Source organism: Lolium rigidum, chromosome 5 (assembly GCF_022539505.1).
Source record: "Lolium rigidum isolate FL_2022 chromosome 5, APGP_CSIRO_Lrig_0.1, whole genome shotgun sequence".
Lineage (NCBI taxonomy): Eukaryota > Viridiplantae > Streptophyta > Magnoliopsida > Poales > Poaceae > Lolium > Lolium rigidum.
This window is the reverse complement of record NC_061512.1, coordinates 178,623,897-178,636,834: the sequence shown is the minus strand read 5'-3', so window position 1 is coordinate 178,636,834 and position 12,938 is coordinate 178,623,897. Positions and strand designations below refer to the sequence as shown.

Below are 12,938 nucleotides of genomic sequence, written 5' to 3'. Positions count from 1 at the left end.
CTGGGCCGTCCCATGTAAGTGAGGACGACCCATATTCTTCCGCTGGAGAGGAGACGAATGGCGATGCGAGTGAGACTAGGGTTTACACTCTCCTCCGCTGCGCACTAGGCTGATCGATCGACACAGGGGCGGATCCAGGAATTGAACATAGGGGGGGCGAAGAACACAATGACCATAAAATAGGTAGAACACGAAAAATTTCAATTATTATGTCTACTAATTTGAATTTAGATCTATGACTGGGCCTATCAAACAAGTCAATAATCATGTCAATGTTGATGTTTGCAGCAATTTACTTCCCAAAATGTATATAACCATGTAATTGTCGTATATTATTACATGTCGATCTAATAGTAATCTCGAAAGAAAGTCGACACCCATTTTATTTCGAAACATGTCTTCATAAACTTCATTTCTGAAAAGGTTTGATCTATGGTTGCAGTTGACCAATGGCCACATAAAAAGCATCTACTTTGTAATGTTAATTCATTGTGGACTAGCATTTTCAGCAGTAGAGGTGGAGCTCAAACCAACTAGCTTGAAAAAATTACTAATTGGCAGTGTACTCTTCTTCATGACAAGCAACTCTATTGGTACAAAATAGTGAGTAAACTATTATAACTAGCAAAACAAACTAGCACATAGAAAGTATTGTATTCAGTAATTAAACTGGAACGTAGCATCTACCTTGGAGTGATCAGGCTAGGAACAGAGCGTGGCGGCGTGATGTGCGCGCGCCAGGTCTTAGTTGTCGTCGACATTTGACAGAAAAGTGTATGTAACACAGTTTCGCTAATCACTGATGCAGCGACCAGGGTCTGGCAGCGACCCTCGAGTCCTGTACCGCTGTACGGCCGGCCGATTGTGTCATGGCGGCGGCGATGCTCAATCTAGAAAGCGTGTGCGGCTGGTCAGCGGGCGAGGAGGAGAATATGATCGACGGATCGAGTAGATGGGTTTCGTAGGCAGCTATGCTAGCACGTAAGAGGAGTTGTGGCCTTTGGGCATTGCCTAATTGCTTTGGGTTTGGCCCATCAGATAACATGCTAGTCTGCTCGCTTAACATGTGGATTAAGCCTTGTGCAGTTGTGCTAATGGCCGGAGTATTAGGACTGATACAGGTATACAACTAGTGGCCCCTGCTGCATTTCATTGGGGGTGGCCGAACCATGGGGGTGGCCTGGCCACCGCTCGCCCCCCCTTGGATCCGCCTCTGGATCGACATCTCCAAGGTCGCGGTCCGGGGGTTTCTCCATCGCCGCCTCGTTGTGCTGAAGGCACCTCCCTTTCTTGGTTCTCCAGCCCGTGTTCGTTGGTTCCCCGATTCGCCATGTACATGTTTTTCTTTTCGATTCGCTTTCTTGATTGGGGAAACCGTCAGTATCATCCATTTTTTGAGTTAATAATGTTGTAAAGCAGTTCTCTATATAGAAATTAAGCCTTCTGCAATGGAGATCTAGCCTAGGGTTGCAGCAAACAGTATTTCTAGTTGAACAGGGCGCTATCTATTGATGACCGCACCCCATAGGATTTAAGGGGACACGCTCTAGTGTGGCCTGATCACCTAACTTCGTTCCTTTCGAATTTGTATGCACCAATGTGAGTAATAATATTATGAGTTCTCAACAAAATCAGAGTTATCTAGCTAGTAGAAAATCATCCCTACTTTCTTCCAGGGAGCTACAAGTACTAATTTACATGCTCTGTTCTCATGTGATTCACTAGGGGCCTCCAAATAAGTAGGTTTAGATTCATCACATGGGTCTTGTCCTGCGAAGTTGCTTGCGTCAGTTCTAGTTTGTTTCTTTGTATTCTCTTCGTTCGCTATTCAGGCTCTGCTAGTTATGGCGGTAGTTTAATTTAATGATGTTGCTTGTACCGTCATTTTTTTCTTAGTACTAGCAACCTAGAGACAGATAAGGTGCTAGCCACTTTAATAAATCTCCTTTCTTTTGAAGAACGAACAAGTTTTGGACGGATACAGTAAATGCTCAAAGTCCATCAGTATACAAGTTTTCGTAATGTGTGTTGCCAGTGTGGTCTCCATCTTCACATGCTTTATTCTTATATCATAAGTTCTACTCCACCTCTTTGATTGTTTTCTGAACCTTGATTTTACCTGATTGGTACAGCTGAATTTGCTCGATGGAGGACCTACCGGAGGCTCTGGTGATGGAGATTCTCAAGAGGATCACCAGGACAAGTGATCTGAATTCTCTTTCCCTTGTGTCAAAGCGGCTCTACACGATAGAGGGGAATCAAAGGGGTGCTATCCATGTTGGTTCTGGTCTTTGCACTGATACAGAAACACTGACATCATTGTGCGCCCGGTTCCCAAATTTGGAGAAAGTGGAAATAGATTACTCTGAAGGACAGGCCTCGCGCAGTGGTTCCGGTCTTTGCACTTGTGCCAAGAGGTCCTGGGTTCGACGCAGCCTCTCTGCATTTTACATTGCTGGGGTAAGGCTTGCCTCTATAATCCTTCCCCAGACCCCATTTAGTGTGGGAGCTTCTAGCACTGGGTCTGCCCTGGAAATCGATTACCCTGGCTGGATACTTGGACATGGAAATCAGTTGGACAACAAAGGCCTCTCTGTGCTTTCATCTAACTGTTCCTCGCTGATTGACCTCACCTTAAGCTTCTGCTCATACATTGATGACTCTGGGCTTGGTTGTTTAGCTTATTGCAAGACATTGACATCTCTCAGGCTGAACTCCACACCCCAAATAACTTCAACTGGGCTTTGCTTGGTTGCAGTTGGTTGCACGAGTCTATCAGCTCTCCACCTTATTGATTGCGAGGGAATCGACAGCGTGGAGTGGCTGGAGTACCTTGGTAGGGGTGGATCATTGGAAGAGCTTGTAGTGAAGAATTGCAAAGGAATCAATCATCATGACCTCCTAAAGTTAGGTTCAGGGTGGATGAGGCTCAAGAAGTTTGAGTTTGAGAGGAAAAGAGGAAAATATCATCTTTTTCCATCCAATAAGATATATGACTCCTTGTACAATGCTCACAGCACGGACATATATGATTTCTGCTGTGAGAGTTTGCAGGATTTAAGGTTGGCACATATCAAAACTTGGCCAGAAATAGGTCTTCGTGCTGTCCTAGGGAAGTGTAAGGCATTGGAGAACCTTTGGCTTGAGTATGTTATTGCCCTAAATGACAACGACATCATTGAATTATCCCGGAGCTGCAGCAACCTCAAAAGCATCTCACTTGGGCTCAACCTCCAGCGCTACTGTAGTGACGTCATGTATTGTGAAACCAGGACGTCATTTACTGATAACAGCCTTTACGCTCTAGCCCTAAACTGCCGTATGCTTCAGATTGTAGACCTCAAATTTACAGGATGTGATCGGGGCTGGCCGTCAGAAATAGGATTCACACAAGAGGGTTTTCTGGTCCTCATTCAGTCCTGCCCGATTCGTGTTCTCGTGCTAAATAATGCCAACTTCTTTGATGAGGAGGGGATGAAGGTCCTCTCATCCTCACCATATCTGGAGACAGTGGAGCTTATATTGTGTCATGGGTTAAATGATGCTGGGATGCACTTTATTGCGCACATCCCATGTTTGAGTAATCTCACACTTCGGTTGTGTCATAAGGTGACTGATGTTGGAGTGGCTGAACTGGGACGTGCACATAAGTTAGAGTCTTTGGTCATTGAGTATTGTGGCGAGATCTCTCTGCAAGCTGTGCAGGGTGTTGCCAAGTCAGTTCAGTATGCTAAGGACTGTTCAACAGCCACAATGAAGAAAATAGGTTTCGGTCGCCCTTAGGAAGGAAATTTTCAGTATAAAATTTGTTGGCGAAGTCATTAAGTTGTTGAGTGTGCACCATTGGGCAAGGCTGTGCATCATTTGACCAGAGTATAAATTCACTTCTCTGAACTTTCTATTGCCGTCTACCTTTACTACAACGAGTCTCCTTTATACACTCTAATGATGAAACTTTGGACGGCATCTGGTCAATGAAACTTTGGACGGCATCTGGTCAATGAAACTTTAATATTAGCCACCACCTGTGTACTATCTACTTGTACAATTCTTGTTTAATTTCTACTCTGTAACCGTTTTGAAATCTGCATGCTCAGCTCCAGGATTCCCTGTTTTTTTTTTCTGTGGATGTAGTTCGTGACCGTTTGGTTTTGTGTGTATTACTTAAGCAGATGTCATGGATCTTTTTTTTTTCCTCGTGGAAGTGATTTTGGAGACACGTCTGCCTGGTAATTTGCATTGAGCTACACAACGGCGGCATGATATTGATTACTTAAACCTGAACGACCAGTGAAGGCATATCGCATAGCTGTTTTGTTAACTACAGCTAGTCACATCATGTCGTTGTGACAAGGCATATAATGCAGCATTGTTAAATTGTTTTGTATCTTATTTTGTCAGTAGAACTGACAAGAAAGGGATGGCTCGGTGGACCTTGGCATTTTGGCAAGGCTCCTAGTTACCTTGTTTGATTAATTTCCTCTAGAATGAAGAACAGATCAGTTTCAGCAAGAATATTCATGTTTCATATTCTTAAAACTGCCACTGCAAGTGGATAGTGTCCAAAGCCGAGGCCGAAACCATGCCTCCTAGATGCTATAGCAGATTTATCAACAGTTGCGAAATGTTACCAGTTGGAAGGATGATCAGGCCATCATCTACGGCATCTACATCACTTCTCCGGAGATTGTCGCCATGCAACTTCCGATGAGTGGAAGTTGTTGGAGCAAATTAGGGGATCTCATTACTGGGTACCGTGAGATGATGCGTTTTCTCCCCGAAGTCATCACTCAACAGGCACTTCATTTAGTATGCTGCGGAAACTGAACATTAACATGTTTGGACGTCCTTCCTGAATGGCAAGGTGATCTTCTAACGGTTCAACATCTACTGTCCGACATGTCAAAGAGTCGCCAAGAATGCCATCTGACATAGATAGACCTTGAACTGCGACATTTTATAGCTGGACGCGACATAGAGTCTTAGAGCATTTTCTTTCCCTCTTCACTATCGCACAGTGGGCAGGTAGATAAACCTCGCACCGCCTGTGTGGCACCTATTTTATATGTACCCATCGTGTCAGAATTTATTTAATCACACGCTAACTGGATTTTGGTATAGAATGATAGAAGTATTGGTTTTATGAAAACTGACAGAAAAGCTATGGTTTTGTGAAAACGAAGATCAAGAATTTAGATATGTTATAGTAGGTCAACTACGAACAGGCTAACCACCAAATCCATGGCTAAGGTTCTTCTGTAAGGAATGACTAGGTCACAATATGCCTGGCCTCCTTTTCAGTAAAAAAATGAAAATATGCCTTCTCAACTCCCTTTGTTCTGTAAAAGAAGATGGCATACAAATTTCGTCAAAAGTCAAGTCATTTAAAGTTTGCCCAAACATTAAGAAAAAATTATCAGCCTCTACACAGTCAAATCAACCTTATTAGATACATCATTAAATATATTTTCAAATTAAATTTATATAATATTATAATTGTTGATAGTTTTATGTCCAAGTGTAGGGCTGGCGTACTTCCAAGTGCAGCACGGGCATATTTTCAAGTACAAGGAGTGCGTACTTCTAAGTGCAGCGCAAACAAATTTCAAGTGTGGCGTGAGAGTACTTATAATTGCAGCACGGCGTACTTCCAATTGCAACGCGGGCATATTTTCAAGTACAATGAGTGTGTACTTCTAAGTGCAGTGCAAACGAATTTCAAGTGCAATAATTGCAGCACCGGCGTACTTCCAAGTGCAGCACAGGCATATTTTCAAGTACAATGAGTGCGTACTTCTAAATGCAGCGTGAGCGTACTTATAATTGCAGCACATGCGTACTTCCAAGTCCAATATGTGCGTAGTTCCAAGTGCAGATCGATCATACTTCCCAGTGCAGCCCGTGTACTGCCCACATGTACACTAACAACACGAAATAGAAGTATACTTAAAACATGAGTACTTTGAAGTACACCTTTACTAATTTCAATATGTGATCTAGTTCTGAAACCTCGACGCATGACATGAAGAAGCCCAATGAGTACTTGGGTGTGCACCCATTATTTGTGAGGAAGAAACTTTGCCTATGTATAATACACATATACATGACAACACATCTCTGATAATCCTTTATGTTTAAATATTTTTGTGTACACACATTATGTGAAAAACGTGGCTCCCCCACTTACACTGGGAACATAGTCGTGAAAACGTTTCATCAATGGATGAGCGGATCAAAGATATATTTTTTGATCTGGGAAGCAAATTTGGTGCACATGAGCATCAATGCTCCCGGTTTTCAAAATATTTGAAACTTGTACTCCTATGTCTTCCGAAAAACCATCAAATTTATTGTATGGATACATAGGCATGTCCCAAATACTCGACCGAAGTTTTAATACAAATTGCGTTGTATTTTGAGCTACAGGAAAAAAATTTATGGCCGTGTAAAGGGGCATATATTTGTCAGAAATTTGTTTTTTTGTATAGCTCAAAATACAACACATTTTTTTCAAATTTTCTACCGCACCTTCGAAATGTTTATATGTATGAACGTATTTTTTTTTGAAATCCAATAAAAATGATTTAAAAAACTCAGGAGCAGTGGTGCTCATGTGCTAAAAGCACTTTTCGTTTGACTTGTTGTTTGTATGAAAAGAAATAGATGTCCTCCTGACCCCGTGTCCCTCTCTCTTATCCCCATCCCACTTTGGTCCTTGAAACACATGGCGAACCATTGTACTCAGTAAAAAAAAACATGCGAGCACAGATACATTCCATAGTGGTCTTGGTGGAAGGAGAAGTTGACACTTAGCAAGCATAGAGCGAGTGCGGCGAACCTTCGATGAGGTCGGTCTTTTCCTAATCAATTCGCCTTCTTCTGCATGCACTATAGTATTTCACTTATGCAAGTCGTACCAGGAAGGTAGGAACCGCGCACCTACGCACTCTTTCATGGGATGCGGCCCAAGAATACCATATCATTTCTTATCTTTTTACTATGTCTTCTGTTCATGTTTTCTTTTACATCTTCAATATTAATTTTTAAACTGTTTTCTACATGACTACTGAATTTTTTTTGTATGAGATACATAAAACATGAACAACCCTATAATATATATGAACATTTTTGCTCTTATAAGAATATTTATGAAAAACATGATAATTTTTACTGATATACATGAAAGTTTATATTCACACATGTGAACACATCTCTTAGAACACATGAAAACATTTTAAAGAAACGCTAGTTCGATACATGTGAATTTGTTTGCCACACATGAACACTTCTTTTCACATACAAGAGCATTTGAAAAAACAAGCAAGAAAATGAAAAAATGGATATTTTTTACAGCACCGAAAACTTTTATTTACACTCAAATGGTTATATAAATTTACAACAGAAATATATGTTGGAGATTTATAAAGACAGAAAAACAGTTCGTACATGCTAAGAGCATGTCTAGTAGAGCCCCTAAACCCCTAAATCTGTAAAAATAACCGCTTTTTTACAGTTTTTGACGAAAAAATCGCAAAGACTAGAGCCCCTAAAACTGTAAAACTGTAAAAAATTTCCCAGGTCCGACCTGGGAATCTATTCTTGGCCTGTACAAAACCGGGTTGGAGAGGGGTTGACCCTCTAAACTGCATTTCCATTTCGTTTCGGGCGGGAGGGAAATTTCCCAATCCCACCCACCCGCCACCGCCGCCCGCCGCCCCGCCCCCGCCCCCGCGCACCGGCCGCCGCCGCCATGGACGCCTCCCCCGCCCCGCCCGTGCCGCCCGTGGCCGCGCCGCCGACGGCCCCCGGCCCGCCGCCCGCCCCGCCGCCCGTCGCTCCCGCCCCCACCCCCGCACCGGCCGCCGACCCGCACGTCGCCGCCGTGGTCGCCGCGACCCACGCCGGCGCGAAGCGGCGGCGTGCGGGGCATCACCCGTGCCGGCCGGTCGCCCCCGCACCGGCCGTCGCTCCCGCCCCGCCCCGCACCGGCCGCACCACCCGCACCTCCCCGGGCACGGGCGAAGGTGTCCTCCGGTGGTCCTCGTGCTGCCAAGGCCAAGGCGGCTTCCTCCCCGGCGCCGAGGAAGGCCGTGGCCAAGAGGAGGGCCCCGGCGAAGCTGCCAGTGGCCGCCGCCGTGCCGCCCGCCCCGGCCGCCCCGGAGGTGTTCGACGAAATGGCCGCCCCGGCCGCCGTCGTGCCGCCCGCCCCGGCCGCCGCCGTGCCGCCCGCCCCGGCCGCCGTGTCCTTCATGGACATGCTCAATGAGGTGGAGGTGGACATCAACGCTCCACCGCTTGATCCCTATAGGGATGATGATTTGGAGGGAGGAGAGGATGCGGAGGGAGGAGATGAGGAGGAGGAGGATGATGATGATGAAGACATCACAGAGATACAAGAGGAGGCGTTCACCGCCGTTGCTCTCCCCCCGTCCGCTCGTCGAACTACACCGACGCGGAAGATATACTCTTGGTTCGAGCTTGGGCGTCGGTGGGGTTGGATGCGGGCACCGTACCGACCAAACCGGTAAACGGTATTGGCAGCGCATCGAGGACGCCTACCTTAAGATGAAGCCGAAGAGGAGTGGGTTCGCTTCTCGCTCATTCCGGTCGCTTCAAGGCCGGTGGGACTTGATGAAGCCGGCATGTGCGCGTTGGAGTGCCGCCATGGACCAAGTGATGGATGCGCCGCCGAGTGGCACCGTGGAGAGTGACTATGTAAGTTTGCAAACCTCACATCGTATGGTTTCTCTCATGTGTGTTGTATGGTTTCTCTCATGTGTGTTGTATGGTTTCTCTCATGTGTGTTGTGTGTGTTGCTTGGTTTGTAGGAGAAGATTGCCGGCTTGAGGTACAAGGAGATGGCCGGCTCCAAGGGCAAAGAATTCCCATTCAAGCATGTTTGGTCAATTCTTCAAACATATGACAAGTGGAAGTTGAGAGATGATGAAACCGCACCGAAGAAGTCCGCAATGCTTGACATGGATGATCCGGATGTTGAGGAGAGGAACTTGAACAAGCCCGAGGGAACCAAGAAGGCCAAGCTTAGGGTGAAGATGGAAGGAGAGGCGGCTAGCCTAAGGGAGAAGATGGATCATATGATGAAGGCAAGAGAGGCTTTGGCAACCAAGACGTTGGAGACAAAGCTTCTCATCACCGAGCAAAAGAAGGTGGTCAAGCTTGCACACATTGAAGCAAAGCGTGAGGAGGCAGCCCGCAAGGCCGACTTGGAGGAGAGGATGCTCAAGGTGAAAGAAGCAAAGGTATGGAAAGAACTCATGGTGGAAGAGAAGGAGCACATGATGATGTGCAAGAAAGACATGGATGAAGAGCAATTGCAATGGTGGAAGGAGTACAAGGAGGACATCGCCGAGAGGAAGAGGATGTTCCGAGGGTCCTCCTCTACCTTTGTAGTTGACACTACCATGAGCGATGGCGGTGTCGACAACTCGCATGATGGTGGGGTTTGATGGTGGTGGAGTGGCCTAGCATATGGCACCGACGTGTAATTTTTTGGTGATGGTGCCAATGAGATGGGCAAGATGATGATTATGTGATGTAAAAACTACTAAACCATGCATCCATGATTATTACTTTTGTAGTATGTTTGATGATTCATTGTGTTTTTGTGTCATATTGTGATGAATATGTGACAGGTTTAGAGGTTGGGGTTGAGGCAAAGAATAGAACCCCTAAACCCTCAAACCCCTAAAACGGAATATTCTGTTACACGGGTTGGATTTAGGGGTTCTATTCTTTGCCCCTGTTTTTCAACCTGTAAATGTGTCCAAAACTTGCAAATCTCGGCCTGTAAATCCTAGAAAACTTTTACAGTTTTAAGGGTTCTACTAGACATGCTCTAATGGGTCACCAAGTGCTCGGTCAATGCTTCAGACTTGAGGTTGTAGAAAGTCAGCCCATGTGAGCGAGGCGCCGCTACAGCTCGCAATAGGCGGTATATACGGCAAACCCATCTTCTTCCTCTTCCGCTGGAAAATGAGTAAAGGCGATGCGAGCGAGACTAGGGTTTAGCACGCTCCTCCGAATCTCCTCCACCGCGGACTAGGCTGATCGATCGACATCTCCAAGGTTCAGCGGGGCCGGAGCTCCGGTCTATCCTCTATCGCCGCCGGGTCGTGCTGAAGCCTGAAGGTACCTCCTTTTCTCGGTGCTCCGGCCGTGTTCGTTGATTCCGCGATTCGACATGTACACGGTTTTTTTTTTGTCGATTCGCTTTCTTCCGGTAGTATCATCCATTTCAAAGTTAATTTTGTAAAGCCATTCTCCTACTAGGTAAAAAGTACGATTTCTGCAATCTAGGGTTGCATCAAATATCATTTATAGTTGAGGAAAACCGATTTAAGGACACGCACTGGTGTGGGCGTGTGGCGTGCTCACCTAATTTCGTTTCTTGTGAATTTGTAAGCACCAATTTGAGTAGTAATATATACGTGGGGATCCTCCCCCTGGTGAAGTTCTGAAAAAAATAAAATCGATGTTATGTAGTAGAGAATCATCTCTAATTCGTTTATATTTAAATCCCTTTCTTGCGAGGGAGCTACAAGTACTAATTTACATGCTCTGGTTTTCATGTGATCAATTTGGTGCCTCCAAATAAGTAGGTTCGGATTCAGAACGGGACTCTTGTCTTGTGGAGTTGCTTGCGTCAGTTCTAGTTTGTTTATTTGTATTTTCCGTGTTTTTTTCATTATTCAGGCTCTACTTATGGCGGTAGTTTAATTTAATGATGTGGCTTGTCGCTTCATTGTTTCTTACTAGCACACTAGAGACAGATAAGGTACTAGCCTACTTTAATTAATCTTCATTCTTATCAAGACCGCACAAGTTTTGGACGGATACAGTAAATGCTAAAAGTTCATTACTCCCTCCGGTTCAAATTAATTTCCTAAAAATTGATGTATCTACACACTAAAACATGACTAGATACATCTACTTTTGGGAAATTATTTTGAAATGGAGGGAGTAGTATTCTTCGTAATTAGTGTTGGCCAGTGTGATCTTCATCTTCACATGCTTTGTTCCGCTATCAAAAGTTTTAGTCCAGCTCTTCTGTTGTTTTCTGAAGCTTGATATTACCTGATTGGTACAGCTGAATTTGCTTGATGGAGGATCTACCAGAGGCTCTGGTGTCAGAGATTGTCAAGAAGATTAGCAGGACAAGTGATCTGAATTCTCTTTCCCTTGTGTCAAAGCAGCTCTACACGATTGAGGGGAATCAAAGGGGTGCTATCCGTGTTGGTTCTGGTCTTTGCACTGCTACAGAAGCACTGGTATCATTGTGTGCCCGGTTCCCAAATTTGTTGAAAGTTGAAATCGATTACTCTGGCTGGATACCTGGACATGGAAATCAGTTGGACAACAGAGGCCTCTTTGTGTTTTCATCTAACTGTTCCTCGCTGATTGACCTCACCTTAAGCTTCTGCTCATACATCGATGACTCTGGGCTTGGTTGTTTAGCTTATTGCAAGACATTGGCGTCTCTCAGTCTGAACTCCACACCCCAAATAACTTCAACTGGGCTTATCTCGGTTGCAGTTGGTTGCACGAGTCTATCAGCTCTCCGCCTTATTGATTGCGAGAAAATCGACAGCGTGGAGTGGCTGGAATACCTTGGTAAGAATGGATCATTGGAAGAGCTTGTAGTGAAGAATTGCAAAGGAATCAATCATCATGACCTCCTAAAGTTTGGTTCAGGATGGATGAAGCTCCAGAAGTTTGAGTTTCAGAGGAAAAATGGAATACATGATATTCATCCAGGTTATGAGTTCTTTGACCCCTATTACGATGCTCACGGCACGGATATATATGATTTCTGCTGTGAGAGTTTGAAGGATTTAAGGTTGGCGCGTATTAAAACTTCTCCAGAAATAGGACTTCGTGTTCTCTTAGGGAAGTGTAAATCATTGGAAAAGCTTTGCCTTGAGTATGTTCATGCCCTAAATGACAATGACATGATTGCATTATCCCAGAGATGCAGCAACCTTGGAAGCATCTCACTTTGGCTCTCACTTCAGCGCTACTATAGTGAAGAAGATGGCTACTGTGAGACCAGGACGTCATTTACGGATAAAAGCCTTTACGCTCTGGCGCTCAACTGTCCTATGCTTCAGATCGTAGACCTCAGATTTACAGGATGTTCTCCTGACTATCCAACAGAAATAGGATTCACACAGAAGGGTTTTGTGGCACTCATTCAGTCCTGCCCAATTCGTGTTCTTGTGCTGAACAATGCCAACTTCTTTGATGACGAGGGTATGAAGGCACTTTCATCCTCACCATATCTGGACACACTTGAACTTATATTGTGTCATGCGGTAACTGATACTGGGATGCGCTTCATTGCACACGCACCATCCTTGAGTAATCTCACACTTCGGGCATGTCATAAAGTGACTGATGCTGGAGTGACTGAACTGAGACGTGCACATAAGTTAGAATCTTTGGTTATTGAGTATTGTGGTGAGGTCTCTCTGCAAGCTGCGCAGGGTGTTACCAAGTCAGTTCACTACTCCAGCAAGTACTCAAACGCCCTTATGAGGAAAATAGTTTTGGGTGGTGCCTGATGGAGTGGTCTCCCAAGTTCTCAGTATGAATTTGCTGGTAAAGTCATTAAGTTGTTGACTGTTCACCATTGGACAAGGCTGTGCATCATTTGACCAGAGTATAAGTTCACTTCTCTGACCTTTACTGCAATGATTGTCCTGTATGACAGTCTAAATGTCTAGCGTTGAAACTTGGGACGGCATCTGGTTAATGAAACAAATATTAGTCATCACATGTGTGCTATCTACGTCTGTAATTCTAGTTGCTCATTTTCTACTATCTGTAGCCATTTTGAAATCCGCATGGATCGTCCCCAAGATTCCAAATTTTTGTTGTGGATGAAGTATATTACAAATTGTTTTTATTGTTTTCATTTA

At 44.8% G+C, this 12,938-nt stretch overlaps 2 protein-coding genes across 3 annotated transcripts; both read left to right on the top strand.

The window, feature by feature from the left end:
- The first annotated feature begins 3 nt into the window (after positions 1-3).
- LOC124653315 (F-box/LRR-repeat protein 14-like) lies at positions 4-4,123 on the top strand. The gene is made up of 3 exons (XM_047192384.1): positions 4-115; positions 1,217-1,277; positions 2,133-4,123. Exon 3 carries the CDS (start codon positions 2,146-2,148, stop codon positions 3,781-3,783), a length of 1,638 nt encoding a protein of 545 aa, XP_047048340.1. The 5' UTR covers positions 4-115; positions 1,217-1,277; positions 2,133-2,145; the 3' UTR covers positions 3,784-4,123.
- A 5,885-nt stretch (positions 4,124-10,008) lies between these two features.
- LOC124653745 (F-box/LRR-repeat protein 14-like) lies at positions 10,009-12,938 on the top strand. 2 transcript variants are annotated; one of them, XM_047192806.1, is made up of 2 exons: positions 10,009-10,149; positions 11,108-12,938. In XM_047192806.1, exon 2 carries the CDS (start codon positions 11,121-11,123, stop codon positions 12,579-12,581), a length of 1,461 nt encoding a protein of 486 aa, XP_047048762.1. In that variant the 5' UTR covers positions 10,009-10,149; positions 11,108-11,120; the 3' UTR covers positions 12,582-12,938. The 2 variants fall into 2 exon arrangements, with proteins under 2 accessions (XP_047048762.1, XP_047048763.1); XM_047192807.1 differs by having other exon boundaries at positions 11,084-12,938.